The sequence below is a fragment of the Ovis aries genome, chromosome 13 (assembly GCF_016772045.2).
Source record: "Ovis aries strain OAR_USU_Benz2616 breed Rambouillet chromosome 13, ARS-UI_Ramb_v3.0, whole genome shotgun sequence".
NCBI classification, from domain to species: Eukaryota; Metazoa; Chordata; class Mammalia; order Artiodactyla; family Bovidae; genus Ovis; species Ovis aries.
The window spans coordinates 11,242,356-11,257,857 of record NC_056066.1 but is presented as its reverse complement, the minus strand read 5'-3'; the positions used below and the strand labels follow the sequence as shown (position 1 = coordinate 11,257,857).

General features: G+C 43.8%; 1 protein-coding gene across 9 annotated transcripts in view; it reads left to right on the top strand.

The window, feature by feature from the left end:
* Positions 1 to 15,502, top strand: part of PRKCQ (protein kinase C theta) — a 158,940-nt gene that overhangs the window by 119,142 nt on the left and 24,296 nt on the right. For all 9 annotated transcript variants that reach the window (XM_042230440.2, XM_060397178.1, XM_060397179.1 and 6 more), the window contains 2 exons: positions 11,809 to 11,900; positions 14,241 to 14,303. In XM_042230440.2, coding sequence (XP_042086374.1) covers positions 11,809 to 11,900; positions 14,241 to 14,303 — 155 coding nt within the window. The remainder of the gene's footprint in view (positions 1 to 11,808; positions 11,901 to 14,240; positions 14,304 to 15,502) is intronic.

Genomic DNA, 15,502 nt, shown 5'->3' with positions numbered 1-15,502 from the left:
ACCAAAACTCGGTCATTGTTTCTCATTAATTTAAATTTTAGTTAGCCTTAGCTGCTTAAGGGAATAATGTAGCAATTTACCAGAAAATCACTCAGTCTTGACAATCCTGGGAGGGGCCTTTATGGGGGTCTTCCATTGAGGGTAGACATGGGGCTGTCTGCAAGTCCACTGACTTGGTGGACTTTTGCTTATGATCTTGTGTTCTCTTCAGAGTAGAAAGACAATTTAGATCAGATTACTAGAATAAGTGTCCAAATAAAGGGGAACAGAAGGGAGCAGTAAAAGTTAGGTAATGCCTATCTTACAGTCTGTTTTAGGTGCCTCCTGTGTCTTTTGTATTTCATTAGCCTGTTGCAACAAATTTTTAATGACGCTCCTTTGACATCTTGCAGTCTTCTGAAGGCTTCTGCATGCCAGCTAACATATCATTAACAGGAGACATATTAGTCCATCTTTTGTTACCTGAATATTATTGACCAGAGGCTTATCAATGTTTTTAGATCATGATACAATTGATATCACTGTGCAGAGTTGTTAAGAGCTTGAAGCTGATCAGAGGTTCATCATACAACATAATTGTCATTATCATTCACATTTGGCTCCATTAAGTTTTTGTTCCAACCTTGCGTATATTACAAACACAAGTTTATTACTGACATTTTCAAAAATGATGCATTGGGAAATTTCTTATTTCTAAAGAGCACACCCCAAAGCACACCCCACCCCCCACCCCCCACGCAAAAACCCACTTTGTCGACTGTCAGGTAAAATGAAAGAACGTATTCAAGAGGAAACAATACCTGCAGGAACCCCCCTGCCAAAAAAATGCATCCAGCAGTCTGCTTTTCCAGGGGAAAGTGCAGTGAAAACCAGTGTATTTTTAATACTCCCCTACACTGCAGTGTCTGCTACATTCTGCCTGTCACACTCTCCTGAAACATTAGAATGCTTCAGTAAGACATGTACAAAATTTCAAATAAATACATTAAGTCCAAAATAAAAAGTTGTTGATATTTACTCAAATGCAGGTAGTTTGATATTCACTTACATAATGAATTGCCAGCCACAGGCGTTAGTTTCCGCAAAAACAAAACAAAACAAAACAAAACCAGTAGATAATGTGTTAAAACAGGTATCCCCATTCTGTGTGTTTGATTTGGAAGGTCTTATTTTCAAGTGTACTTTTTAAATAATCTCAACTAACTTTCCCCATAATGGCTGTGGTCATTTCCATGAGGGCTGGTAGGACCCTCAGCCACAAAGGTAGCTCAGCCACTTTTCTGTGCAGCCGTATTTTGGCCCCCAAACTGACACAATAAGCAAGGGTCACACTTAACTCTCTTAGAATTGAAAGGTCCCATCTTTTTCTGGCTGAGCCTTTTGGGTCTCTCAGAGACAGGTGAATAAGCGGGGTGTGCTGCGGGGCTTGTGTGGTTTTTATACAATGCACATACCCCACTGCGTGGATGTGTCGAGGTGGGCAGGTGGCTCAGTGTCGCTCTAAGCCATTCCATGACTATCCTGTCCTCACCCAGGAGTCTCTGGGTGAGGTGGTGAGCATTCTAGCAGCTTTTCAGTGCTCGATCCATGCCCACCAATTTTGTGGCTTTTCTTGCCTCTGAAATTCCCATCAACAGCAGCCTTCATCTACATAAGACAAGCGAATGTACACCTTAACACACCAGGAATAACCAAGAGCTGTTACTGCATCCTGGCCAAGACAGAGACCTCACGTACCTCCAACAGTTCCCAACATGGAACCCGGGACTGGGGGAAGGACCGAACCAGCAAACCCCATAAATGGAAAACCACAGCTGCCGCCAGCAGGTCCCAGCAGGGAGTGTGCAGGGGGGTTCCGAGCACTTGGGGAGCTCCAGCATAAACCGCCAGCAGGTCCCAGCACGGAACTAGGGGCTCCAAGCAAACAGGGGACTGGAAAGCCAATTAAATGTCATCAGGAGCTCAATGCAAAGAGCAGAGCTCAAAAACCGAGGGAACTCACCCACAGCCTTTGTAATGGCGGGAGAGAGAAGTCAGTGGTTTCCTACCCGTGTTTCTCATTCTCCTCAAAGCTGTCAGAAGTTTCCTTCAGATCCTGTCACCGTCACCAAACCTGTTAAAACACAAAATTGAGCTGAGTATATTTAGGACTCTAATTGGCTTTATTCAGTGATTGCTGAATTGGGCAGCATCTCAATTAGCAAATAAAAAGGAGCTCTGAGGAGCTTGGAAGCCTTTATAGGCAGAAATTGGGGAGGGTCAAGGAAAAGGCAGATTGTTTCAGGCAAGACCACCTTCCCTTAGGGGAGGAGAGGGTTTATATCAGGCAGCTGACCTCACTCACACTGACCAGAAAGTTCCAGATTGACCAGTTAAGACTGCATCACTGGGGAAGGTCGGAACTCCAAATAGGTTAGGTGTTACGTCTCAGCTGGTGATGTGGGCTTAGCACAGGTGACTCCATGTGGGGACTACTGTCTCTCTGAAAAAAAAAAAAAAAAAGGAAAAGATGCCGCTGTTGTGGTCCAACCATAGGATGGAAAAGAATTTCCACAACACAGAGTAACCTAGAGCCTATTATACTGGGTGAAGTAAGTCAGAACGAGAAAAACAATGATTGTATGCTAACGCATATATATGGAATTTAGAAAGATGGTACTAATTAACCTATTTGCAGAGCAGCAAATGGAGATAAAGACATTGAGAACAGACTTATGGACATGGTTACAGGGGAGAAGGAGAGGGTGGGAGGTATGGGGGAAATAACATGGAAACATACATACTAATATGCAAAATAGATAGCCAAAGGGAATTTGCTCTTTGACTGGGGAACTCAAACAGGGACTGTGTAACAACCTAGAGGGTCGGGGAGGGAGGTGGAAGGGATGTTTAAGTGGGAAGGGACATGGGTAAACCTATGGCTGATTCGTGTTGGTGTTTGGTAGAAACCAATGCAATACTGTAAAGCAGTTATCCTTCAATTACAAATTTTTTTTTAATTAAAAAAAATAAACTTCCAGACACAGAGTAATTCAGAAAGGAATGAGTTTGTTAAGAACAAAGAGCAGAGATAATGAGGGCATAGCAAGTAGAGCAGGCTGACTCAAGGGAGCGCTGATGCTTTCATGGGTTAGTAGCCAATTTTTATAGCCTCAAGACAAAGACAGTTCCTGCTGGAAGGGTGGCATTAGAGGATCGGTTAGGGTGGGCATTTTTACCTAATATGGGGTCAGGGAGCTGCCAGTTTAGATTAGGGGCTCATGGCAACAGTTACTATGGGGCTCATCCAGAGATGATCTTGGTTCCGGGCTCTGCACCTGTGACCTTGGTATGGGACTCCGCAGGATCTAACACTTTGGGATTGTTTTGTTTTCTAAGGAAATAATCGTTCCTTAGAAATGAAAAGTAAACTGTGGTCTACATTCATCTGTGTCTCCTTTGAATCCTGAAAGGCCCATCTGTATTCAGGTGTTGGGTTGGCCATAATGCACATTCCAATGTTTCTGTAAGATCTTACAGACGAAATGACAGTTTTCAAGCCGAATGCGCTTTGTAGCTAGCACAGTAGTTTCAGTAGCTTTATGATGTCGCACCTACAAGACGTTTTAGATCACAGAGCACATCTCCAGGACCCTCCCCCTTCTTCAGGCTGAAAGGGAGTGAACACCCAGCTGTTTTGCAGGCATCCAAATGCAGAGTCCTCAATTTGACATACGGAGTGAGAATGCTGTTGTTAATTCATGTGCTTACACCACCACCCTTGACTTCATACACCCTGTCTGAACCAGGTGACTCTTCTCTGTCAATATTACCTTGCAATGTCTCTTGTATGAAACAGAAAACAGAGTTTCACTTTCCCTTCATAATAGAACATGCAAGGCTGGCCTCGCCACAGTCACTCCTCTGCTCATGAATTCAGAGCAAGAGTTGATGCCTGAAGCTTCCCGTGACTTTCAACAAGTCACCTAACATTTCTTTGTAACCTCAATTCTCCCCTTTTAGTCTCCAAGGGACAACATTAAAGAATATATAGCATTTGCAGAGAAGTTTGAATCCTTTGTGGAGAAAAGTGCCTTATGAACTGCAGAGTATTATCTGAAATAGAAGAACTCGTTCAGCATGGTAGTTTAAAAAAAAAAAGTCAAACTGTGAGAATTCCCATAGTCTGAAGGTAAAATCCATTAAGACTGCTGGAAGGCTTTTAATGGCAAGCATTTCATTCAGAAACTCCCTTGTCTAAAGCTTGCAAAAATGCTTTAATCCATAAACGCTCCGGTTGAGTTAGAAGTGCTGACAGTGATCACAGTTTGAGCAAGGAAAACAAAACCACGTAAGCCACATCCTCAAAAACACTTATCCCTGAACTGAGATGAGAATTAACTTTTTGTGTTGTCCCCATTCACAGGTAACTTTTTTTATTTCATAAAGTAGTTAATGTTTTTTATTTATTCTTTATTTGGAGGAAAATTGCTTTACAATGATGTGTTGGGTCCTGCCATACGATAACGCAGTTCAGCCATCATTATACAGATATATCACCTCCCTCTTGATTCTCTCTGCCCTCCCCCATCCCACCCCTCTAAGTCATCACAGAACACCAGGCTGGACTCCTGTGTTATATAGCATATGTCTCTTTTCTTTACAGGCCTCTGCCAGTTTTTGACACTATGAATGCTTGAAAACTGTTATTTCAGAAATTGCCCTTCACTCTGATGTGTTTCAGATGCCCTTTCTATGCAACTAAACTGATTCAGCAGATGTTTGATTCACAATTTACAAAAAAAAAAAAAAAAAAAGAATAGTTTAGTGGGTGTATAGTAAATTCCTATTGTACTCCGAAACTCTAGCCTCAGGTCCCGCCCTCTCCCAAGACACTAATGGTAATAGGCAGTTAACGCACAAATATTCAGGAACTCTGCCTGCGTGTTGCCTGCTGAGTTGGAAATGCCATGCCCCTTCCACACACCTGCTCTTAAGCTCACGGGTGTTTTCTCACCTTGTTGTGATTTGTGTAACGTTTCCTCAAGGCTCACGTGCCCTCATTGTCGGTTGGTTCCTGCATCAGCTATTCTCCCAAAGCCCAGACACCAGCTTCCCACGAAACACCAGCCTTTTGCAACTCCTTCGAGCACTTCTGCAAAGAACCCCTTGTCTGCAAATCCACTCTGCCTTCTTTGAAGGCTTAAAGAGAATCTCCCCCATAAATGTCTTTCAGATTCACCAGATCCTACTTAATTGCCATTATCTTTCACCTCCTCAGGCTTCTCAGAGGATAAAACCCGGAAAGGTGGTTTTGTTCCTGTGGTTTGCCTTTCTGTAGCTGCGTTCATATGCCTCTTACCATTTCTCCATGTAAATAGTACTTTCTCTTGATATCAAGAAGCATGTTTTCTTTTTTTAGCTGGAAACGTGTGCAACTCCCTGTTGTTGAGGCTAGGGGTTGGAGTGGGTAGCATGCTTTCTGCATGTGAGATTTGGAAGAATTCTAAAGTCATCACATACCTTCTTGGTCGTTATGAAGGTATATTTCTATATATATATATATATATATATATATATTTATATATATATATAGAGAGAGAACACATAGGAATATAGAACATGTTTCATTTGTTCTAACAAAATAATAACAATACACATAATAAAGGTGACTATGTATGGAGTTCTTACTCTGTGGCACAGGACTAAATATTGATCTGGAGAATTTCCTTTTAGATATGGACCAACTGCCCTTCATTCTTCAGGGTGCACCATCCCACACTTGCTACTGCTGTAATAGGACATACCCCAAGGTTGAGCTGAGATCTGTTCTCCAGTTTCCATGTTGTTATACTATCATCTTGGATGTTACAGCACTTATTACATATGCTTCAAAATATATGATTCTCCGAAAAGCATACTGGTATACCTGGATTTTTTCTTTTTGGCCACCCTGTGGGGCATGCGGAATCTTAGTTCCTTGACCAGGGATTGAACCTGTGCCCCTTGTATTAGAAGCACACTGGACTGCCAAAAAAGTCCTTATACTTGGACATTAAATATTTGAATTCTAATCTTATTGTTTCAAACATGCAAGTCTTCTCTCATATAAAGTTTACTATATTAACTCACTAGCCCTTGGGAGAAGGAAAAAAACCTGAAAAAAACGACTAATTATTCTTTTCCTCCTTTTATTTTTTCTGGAAAGGGAATCTATATTCCTGACCTTATTTGCATGATATTTGCCACGTCTTCTGTGTAATCTCAAAATTATTACAAGTTTGATAAGATCATAAAATCTCTAATGCTAAAAAGTTCTCACTTTGCTGATAATTACGCTCATTTGGCAACTGTTCCCGATTGGTTCAGTACTTGACTCACTAGTCATCATGACTAATTTCCCGAGTTCTTTATTTTCATTGTCCTGTGCAAAACAAATGTGATCCTTCGAAGGAGAAGTCAGGTAGAAGCCAGATCATGTTAGGGTAAGTTTACACTTCCCCTTTACCAATTCTAGAGTGTTCATTCACAAAATGTCTTTTAAAGAATAAGCTCATGTTGTAAGCCCTGGTATGTTGACAGCCCTGGGTCTTGTAATTCCTCCAAAGGACACTGACATGCAAACACAGTCCTATGGAAATTACATCACTGATTTTGTTAAATCTGTCACTTTAACCTTACAGTTAATCCTCTTTCACATTGTCAGTGTAAACTTTCCCTTTAATGAGGCTTTCCCTTTTAGATCTTTTTGTTATCAATTCTTTTTTAAAATCTTTTTTAAAATGTGTATTATTTTGATTAAAATGATGTAAGAAGTCTTTTATCAGATGACTCCGATTTTATCAGGGAGTATCAGGTGCTGCCTGGTCATGCTGTCTTCATAATGCTAAGCCTGCCAGTTTCAATTTAGTTGAGCTAAAAAAGATAGCATCTTACTTTACATCAAACACTGAATCGAGATGTCCATATCAAATAGCAAACCCCCTTGGTAAATACAGAGAATCTACACTATAGAAACATTAGGTGATGGAAAACTCACTCACTTATAAATTCTTAAGGAAATTTCATTAGTATTTTCCTTAGTTATAAAACTAATTACACCAAAATGTACTTTAAAAAGTGGAGAATACACAAAAGCATTAAAGAAGAGAGTCATTTCTAGCTGTATCATTCAAAGGTACCCAGAGGTAGGATTTTTGAGTATTTCATCTTTTTCCAGTATTAGTTTCCCATTGCCAGTGACGGGGGGAAAGATAACTTTAAAATCTTCAGCAGAGTCGATCATTTTCACATCAAAACCGTATTCCTTAAAACTTGTCTTTTATGTTAAAATTCAGTCAGTTCCAGGAATCCTTCTGTGCTTGTGAATGTATATTTCTCAACATGCATGTATATTATGTATAGTAATTATAGTCATAAATAACAGCTGGTGTTTATAAAGCATTTACTGTGTGCGAGTCCATGTTCTAGGCATGTTACATATTTTAAATCATTTCTAGGCATGCTATGTATTTTAGATCACTTATTCTTCATAGCAGCCTTCCAAAGTAGACACTATTATCCCCATTTTACAAACAAGGAAATTGAGGTCACCCCTGCAGGGGTCACAAAGACACCAGAGGTCACACAACTGTCAAGCAGGGCAGCAGTTTGGGAGCAAAGTCCATCAGCCTAACTACACTATTTCCTCTTAGTAGAGACCCAGCCGTATCACGGAAAACAATTTTAAAATTCATGGACTGAATCCCTGCTAGCACATGTTACAGAAGGAGAGAACTTGTTAGTTACTACAAGATGACCCTGTGGGACAATTAAGCCAGAAAATACCAACTGAGCCCCAAGTTCTGGTGCAGGAACAAGCATTAGAAACCGGGGCACTTTATTTCTGACACGTTTTAACGAATCTATGGAAGGCAGTGAACTTTACTAATTAGAACTTACAGTAGGAATATAAATAGGCCATACGTAATGAACGAGTCTGCCAGCCTGCAGGGAGCCCTGCCTCCCTCACACGCATACGCACCCAATATTCAGATAGCAGAAGTACACGTGATTATCTTTGGCTTTCTTTGATGGCTTATTCTTTCTGAAAAAAGCAAATAAACCTGTTTCCTAGGATGTGTTAGCTTATGGCTCGGTAAACAACTAAGGAATAAATAAGTTCTCCAGATTCAGAGTGACTCCAGTCTTCTAAATTACAAGCATACCTAAGACAGTGAGTGTTCTCCTGACCACCCTGATGTGGGTGTGCGCCTGGAGCAACAGGGGATCTGGGTGCGCCCTGCCCAGGTGCTGAGCAGGTGTGCCTCGGCGACGCAAGCTCCGCCCTAGGCTGGGCCACTCACTGGTTCTGTGAGCTCCTGGCGTGGGCAGCCCTGACCCCGGCTCCGTGCTCTTCCTCCCCACCCCAGAGATGCAGATGTCCAGGAAGTAACTTGTTCAATCTCTAATTTCAAACCAAAGCCTTGATGGGGGGGGGGGGGGACATTAAATAGAAGTAAAGATGTAAATCTCTGCAGAGATAGTCAGCCCTCTGAAGGGGACTTGCCTCCACTCTGACTCTCGTCCACACAAAGGGCATCGGCAGAGTAAGTAACAAGGGTGGGGTCCACCAAGGTAGAGATTCAAGCGCAATATCTAGGCTAATTTTAGACCTCAATGATTTCAAAGATTTGGCTTTGAAAACCACTGAGATGAATACATATCTCTCACGTGAAAAATGATTTTTTTCCCAATTCTTAGATTAGTGAAATGTCTAAGTACTTCTATTACTGTATATAGCTGTGACCAGCCTTCCTCCTTTCTACTAGTATAAAGTACTTTTACAGCTAAATTTTATATAAATATTTCACAAAGAAGATGAATACAAAGGAATTTAGATGTTAGAGGCCCCCTAAATTGGTCTCTTATATTTTTATGAGTATTGTGTTGGGCAAAAATTTCATTTGGGTTTTTCCACAACATCTTACGGGTCAACATGAATGAACTTTTTTAGTCAACCCAAAACGCAGGAGAACAAAATACATCCTATCAGCCAAGTGATGGAAGATATTTGTAGACGCTCTGGAAAATACAGAACTTTGCATACCAACACACAGAATCCTTTATTGTTCTGAAGTTTTGAATGTACTCAGTATTTAACTGACTTTACATTTTGCTATACAGTAGAAACTAACATCGGAGAAGGCGATGGCACCCCACTGCAGGACTCTTGCCTGGAAAATCCCATGGACAGAGGAGCCTGGTAGGCTGCGGTCCATGGGGTCACGAAGAGTTGGACATGACTGAGCAACTTCACTTTCACTTTTCACTTTTATGCATTGGAGAAGGAAATGGCAACCCACTCCAGTGTTCTTGCCTGGAGAATCCCCGGGATGGGGGAGCCTGGTGGGCTGCCATCTATGGGGTCACACAGAGTCGGACATGACTGAAGTGACTTAGCAGCAGCAGCAGAAACTAACATTGTTGCTTTACAACATGGTAAATCAACTATACTCCAATAAAAAGTTTAAAAATAAATGACTCTACAGGAATATGCACTCTGCCAGAAATGCACTGCAGGAGGATTCTTTACCCCTGAGCCTGTTCACAGCATGTTGTTGTTGCTCAGTTGCTCAGTCATGTCCTACTCTGTGACCCTATAGACTGCAGCACACCAGGCTTCCCTGTCCTTCATCTCCCGGAGCTTGCTCAGTCTCATTGTCCGTTGAGTCAGTGATGCCATCCAACCATCTCATCCTCCGTTGTCCCCTTCTCCTCCTGCCTTCAATCTTTTCCAGCATATCAGCGTTAATTATTGCCTTCAATTGTCAGAGAACCACAGCAAAGCAGGAACTAACTCTGACTCTCTTGCTTTTGTGGGCCAGGCACAGAACAGCATGTATTCCATAGATATATTTGCAAACTGGGGAGCTGAGAGATAAACACTGAATGATGTACCAAATGCTCTCTTCTTAGCCAGAGGTTCTTCACTGTATCACTTCTTTTAGTGTCTATATTCAGGGTACTGGCAAAGCCCAGTGAAAACTGACTTCAGGGACTTCCTGACAGTCCAGCGGTTAGGACTTTGCATTCTCACTGCTGACGGCCCAGATTCAGTTCCTGATCAGGGAACTGAAATCTCACAAGCTGTGCATCACAGCCAAGAAAAGATTTTAAATAAAAATAAAACTGACTTCACTGATCAGATGGAATGATGCTCAATGTTTTCTTGTGTCATGAATAAGAATCTCAGCCACACCCCTGCTGGAGGGAGCATCCTAAGTAAGGCAACCTTCCTCTCGTAAAATTCACTTCTTCATGGAGCTACTTGACAAACGGTATGGTTTTGCCAGCTAAGTAGGCAAAATGAAAGACTTGCCGAATGCTCGGACTCGGGGGCAAATCCTAGAGGTTATTGAATTCTAATTCTTTGTTTGGACTCTTTCTGAAATCAGAAATAATACACTCTGAGCAGGCCTGCTTGAGTTCTTTATAAGAGAACAAAACACACGACTCAGACACAGAAGACAAAGGCTGATGGAAAAGTGATTCACTCTTGTCAAGCTCAGAATCGTGCCGCCCACTCCGTCCTAACCCATTCTGCTTCTCAGCCCTTGGCTCATGGCGGTCTTGACTTAGATATTAAGGCAGTCAGGACGTGGTGCACAGAGGTATTTGCCCTCAGGCCGAGCTCCATTGGCATGAACAGTAGATGACTTAACAGGAGGAAGCCCTCTCACCTCTATTTCGTGATCTTCTTGCGGGCATCATGGTAATTAATTCTGTTTAAAAAATAAAAACATCGCCCGGGTCAGGTTCACAGATGGAGATTTATGTGCAGACATCCAGCCATCCCCATACTGAATAGATTGCTCATTCTGTGGCTCATGAGGACTTTCAAAATCACGGTGCTCGTGTGTGCATGCTCATTTGCTAAGTCCTCTCCTTTGCGACCCCGTGGACTGTAGCCCAAAAGGCTCCTCTGTCCATGGGATTTCCCAGACAAGAGTACTGGAGCGGGTTGCATTTCCTCCTCTAGGGGAGCTTCTCGAGTCAGGGATGCAGCCCATGTCTCCTGCATTGGCAGGCAGATTCTGTACCATCTGAGCCACCAGGGAAGCCTCATTTTTACCACCCTTGTCAGCTTGAGTAGGTAGACAGTCAGCACATATTGAAGAGCCCAAGACCATCCCACGGTCAAGTGAGCAAGTCCAGGCGGCCCCTCCCTCATGTGCCCCCATCTGCTCCGCTGCATCAGCGCATTCAGGCATCCAGCATCACACTCACCACCCCCCCCAACTTCCCAGACTTCTTGGGGTTCAGAAATGCTGCAGATCAACTAAATTATGTTGCCAGCCTTTTTGAAAGGGATTTCAAGACAGAATCGGTTCCTCTGAAATAATGAAACTCATTCCTTTGAAAAGTAAGCCCGAAAGAGAAAAACAAGTATCGTATATGAATGCTTATATGTGGGATCTAGAAAAATAGTACTGATGAGCTTCTTTGCAAGGCAGAAGCAGAGACACAGATGTAGGGAATGGACCAACGGACACAAGAGAGGAAGAAGAGGGTGGGATGAACTGGGAGATTGGGTCTGATGTATATACACTACGGTGCGTAGAATGGCTAGCTAGTGGGAAGCTGCTGCACGGCACAGGGAGCTCAGCTTGGTGCTCGGTGATGACCTAGAGGGATGGGATGTGGGTAGGTCCAAGGGGGACGGGATATAGGTATACATACAGCTGATTCACGTTGTACAGCAGAAACCATGTGAAACAGATTGTTGTGAAGCAGCTATACCCCAATAAAAAAAGAAGCTCACAGTGGGACTGTCGTGTCTTTCTGCAGGAGAACCTCTTTTTTGTGATGGAGTATCTCAACGGAGGAGACTTAATGTACCACATCCAGAGCTGCCACAAGTTTGACCTCTGCAGAGCCACGTAAGAGCCCTTCGTAGGGTTGGGGTCCCCCTTGTCTGGTCGGGGAGTGGGGTCCACTGTGCCCACACCTTGCTTTTTCCCACATGCTTTACTCAGAGGACCTAAACTCCAGGGCAAGGCGACCCCAGAAACACATCCAATGAGGCGCCTGTTTTCCCAGCTCCTAAAGCTTCCATTCAGTTAGTTTTATTTCATTTTTCTGCCTCGAGATCAAGTACTTAGTTTAAGTACCCCAATTCATCAGCCTTATAAGTCACCTGAACCTAGAAGCAAGATTTGCCCCTTGAATGGAAGTCGGATGGAAGTGGGGTCACGGGTGGGATGTCCACAGGGGCCTTTCAAGGGAAGCTCAGAGTAAAGCATCAAGCATTCAGCTCTGGGGACAGGAGAACTGGAGAACCGGAAGAGACATTTGCTTTCTCTCGAGAATAAATCTCCAGCTTCTTTGGTGTCAAGCCACCCTAGATGCTGGCTTCCCAGGTGGCTCTAGTAGTGAAGAATCCACCTGCCAGTGCAGGAGATGCAAGAGACTCAGGTTTGATCCCTGGGTCAGGAAGATCCCCTGGAGTAGGAAACAGCAACCCACTCCAGTTTTCTTGCCTGGAAAATACCAAGGACAGGGGAGCCTGGTGGGCTACCGTCCTCGAGGTCGCAGAGTCAGACACCACTGAGCAACTGAATGCACACACGCACTCTGGATGCAGGCAAATCAAGCAAGGTGGGTTTACTAGGTGGACTGTAGCAGAGCTCACAGAACCCTCTGCATCCTGCCTCCCTCGGGCCCTCTTTCCTGAGTCATCAAACCCCTGAGACGTTCAAAAACTGTGCCCCTAGGCCCACCTAAAACTGTGGGTACACACTAGCCTTCGCTGAATGCTCAACAATCTCTCACTCACCCCTAACAAACACTCGAGAGTGGTTCATGTCAAGCTGCATTGACAGACTTTTCCAGCAGCTTCTGCAGAAATCCAGTCTGAAACGTCCATCTTGTCACATCCAGTGGTTAGCTCACTGCTGATCTTATTGTCTCCAGGACCCGTCAGCCAAGTGTCAGGGGATAATTTTATGGGATTTCTGCAGCACAGAAATCTTCAGGCATTTTTCTGCTATTAACGGTTCTCCCAGCCTCCTCCAGGTCTGTTAAGTATAGGAGGCATCACAGACACACGCTGTCTGTCTTTCCTCACTGCCTCCCAGGAAGGGATTCCTGCATTCCTCTCCAAGATCCAGCAGATCACACTTGCAGGAAGTTCTCCCTTATAGCTAATCCAACTAGTGATGTTTGTTAAACTCACCTCCTTTGAGTCACTCATCTGTGAAGGTGGAGAGCACAGGATCACCCCCTAACACAGGCATATCTCCTTTTATTGCACTTCATTTTATCATGCTTTGAGATACCCCTTTTTTTTTTTTCAATAAATGCAGGTTTGTGGCAACTCTACATTGTCAGATGATGGTTCGCATCTTTCAGCTGTATTTTTCATTTATTTCTATTGAAGTATACTTCACAGCAAGTATTTTTAATTAAGGCATGTGCATTTTTTAGACTATTGCATACCTCATAACTAGTATAGTGTCAATGTAACTTTTGTATGCACAGGAAAACCAATCCTCCCCCCCCCCACCAAAAAAAAAAAAGATCTGCTTTACTGCAGTGTTCTAGAGCTGAACCTGCGAGATCACTGAGCTCTACCGCTATGCGTTCCTCCTCTCAAACTGCATCTTTCACGTGTGAGCAAGTCAGGTCCATGTGGAATCTGGGGTCCAGGTAGATTTAAAAATAAAAGGGAAATTTATTACATTATTATTACATTTAGTGTCTTTGAATATTCTCATAATCCTCCAAAATGATAATTCAAGCATTCTGCTGCTGCTGCTAAGTCACTTCAGTTGTGTCCGACTCTGTACGACCCCATAGACGGCAGCCCACCAGGCTCCCCTCCCTGGGATTCTCCAGGCAAGAACACTGGAGTGGGTTGCCATTTCCTTCTCCAATGCATGAAAGTGAAAAGTGAAAGTGAAGTCGCTCAGTCATGTCCGACCCTCAGCGACTCCATGGACTGCCGCCCACCAGGCTCCCCCATCTCTGGGATTCTCCAGGCAAGAGGACTGGAGTGGGTATTCTAGTTCACAGTATAAGCAGCAGCACTAGGTATCAGCTCTGTTCATTCTCTCAGGACTGAAGCTGGGCGTGTAGAATGGATGTGGTCTTCCTTTTGTTAGGATTAAACAAAATTTCGCATGTACATTTAGCAGAATGCCACATGCTCACTCGGTCTAAAGGGGAACCTTTTTCCCACTAAACATTTCATGTGGAACCTCGATTTTTCCTTCGCTCAGGTTCTACGCTGCCGAAATCATCCTCGGTCTGCAGTTTCTTCATTCCAAAGGAATTGTCTACAGGTAGGCTGGCTCTTCGGGAACAAGCCCTGGGATGTCGGGATTCCCTGCTCCGGGTGGTTTACTCATCGTGCTCAGGTGACAGGAAGCGGTCAGTGTGCTTTTGTGGAGCAAAGTTCCACTCCCAGGCTTCCCGCCCAGAGCAATCGCTGACACTGATTTACCAACCAAGGAAGAAATTTCCCATCTCAAAGCCGAGGGGCTGTGACCTCATTCTGTTCTTTCTTTCCTTTTCTTCGCCCTCTCGCCTCCCTTTGTCTCGTTTCCTCCCATTACTTTCTCTCTGGCATCTCACAGTTGCTTTCTCTCTGTCTCCTTTTCGTTCTTGCCTGTATCTGTCTGTTGAGTGTCCTCCTGGGTGAGGGCGGAGGGAAGTCCTTCCTTGAACACTCAAACACGCCTGTGAAAACCTACATGCCTACACCTAGTCACTGTACCCAGGACGCGACGTGTCCCCTCTTTCTTGAGCGGATATCCATCCAGAACATACTGTACACCATCATCTCACAACCTTCTTGGATAAAAGCTAATGTACTTTAGTGTCCATTTCTCAAGGCACACTTGAACTCATTTAACATACAAATCTTCAAGGGCTTAGTTATCTAGTTTCCAACTCCCTGCAGATTAGAGAGGGAGATAATTTGTTTATAAAAAAAGGAGCTAGACAGGATCCTGGCTGAGCAGCTGGAGGCCTGCACAGTGACCACGGTGAGAAGAGACAGCTGAGGACCCGACATAAAGGGGGAAAGCAGGACAAGCTCACAGCCCAGGAGGATGGGGTCACCTGCTTTCCTGTGACCAGTGCTCAGGAAGGACCCCGAGTCATTAGGAAAGGCTAAGTGACACCCTGCACAAACTGCTGAAGACAGCAAACCGTATAATAATGTGGTTGAGAAGCACTCCATCTAGGATGGTCCGTACCAGTGCTTACAGAGTAGACTGAAACTCCGCCTGGGGAAACCTCTCTACTTCCAGGGGGTGCAGCCAAGTGTGGGCACCCTGTTTAGACCTGCCGAACCAGATGACTCAGGAGATTTCCACACTCATTTTTCTTAAGCAGTCTCTCTGACACCCTTTGGATATACTTTTGTATTCGGTGGGGGTCTGTCTACAAAACGATAGGTTAAAAATCTGACATGATTCTTTAATCTTCAGGAAATTGAGATCTGATCACCAGGATGGTGAAAACCCTGATCAGATTC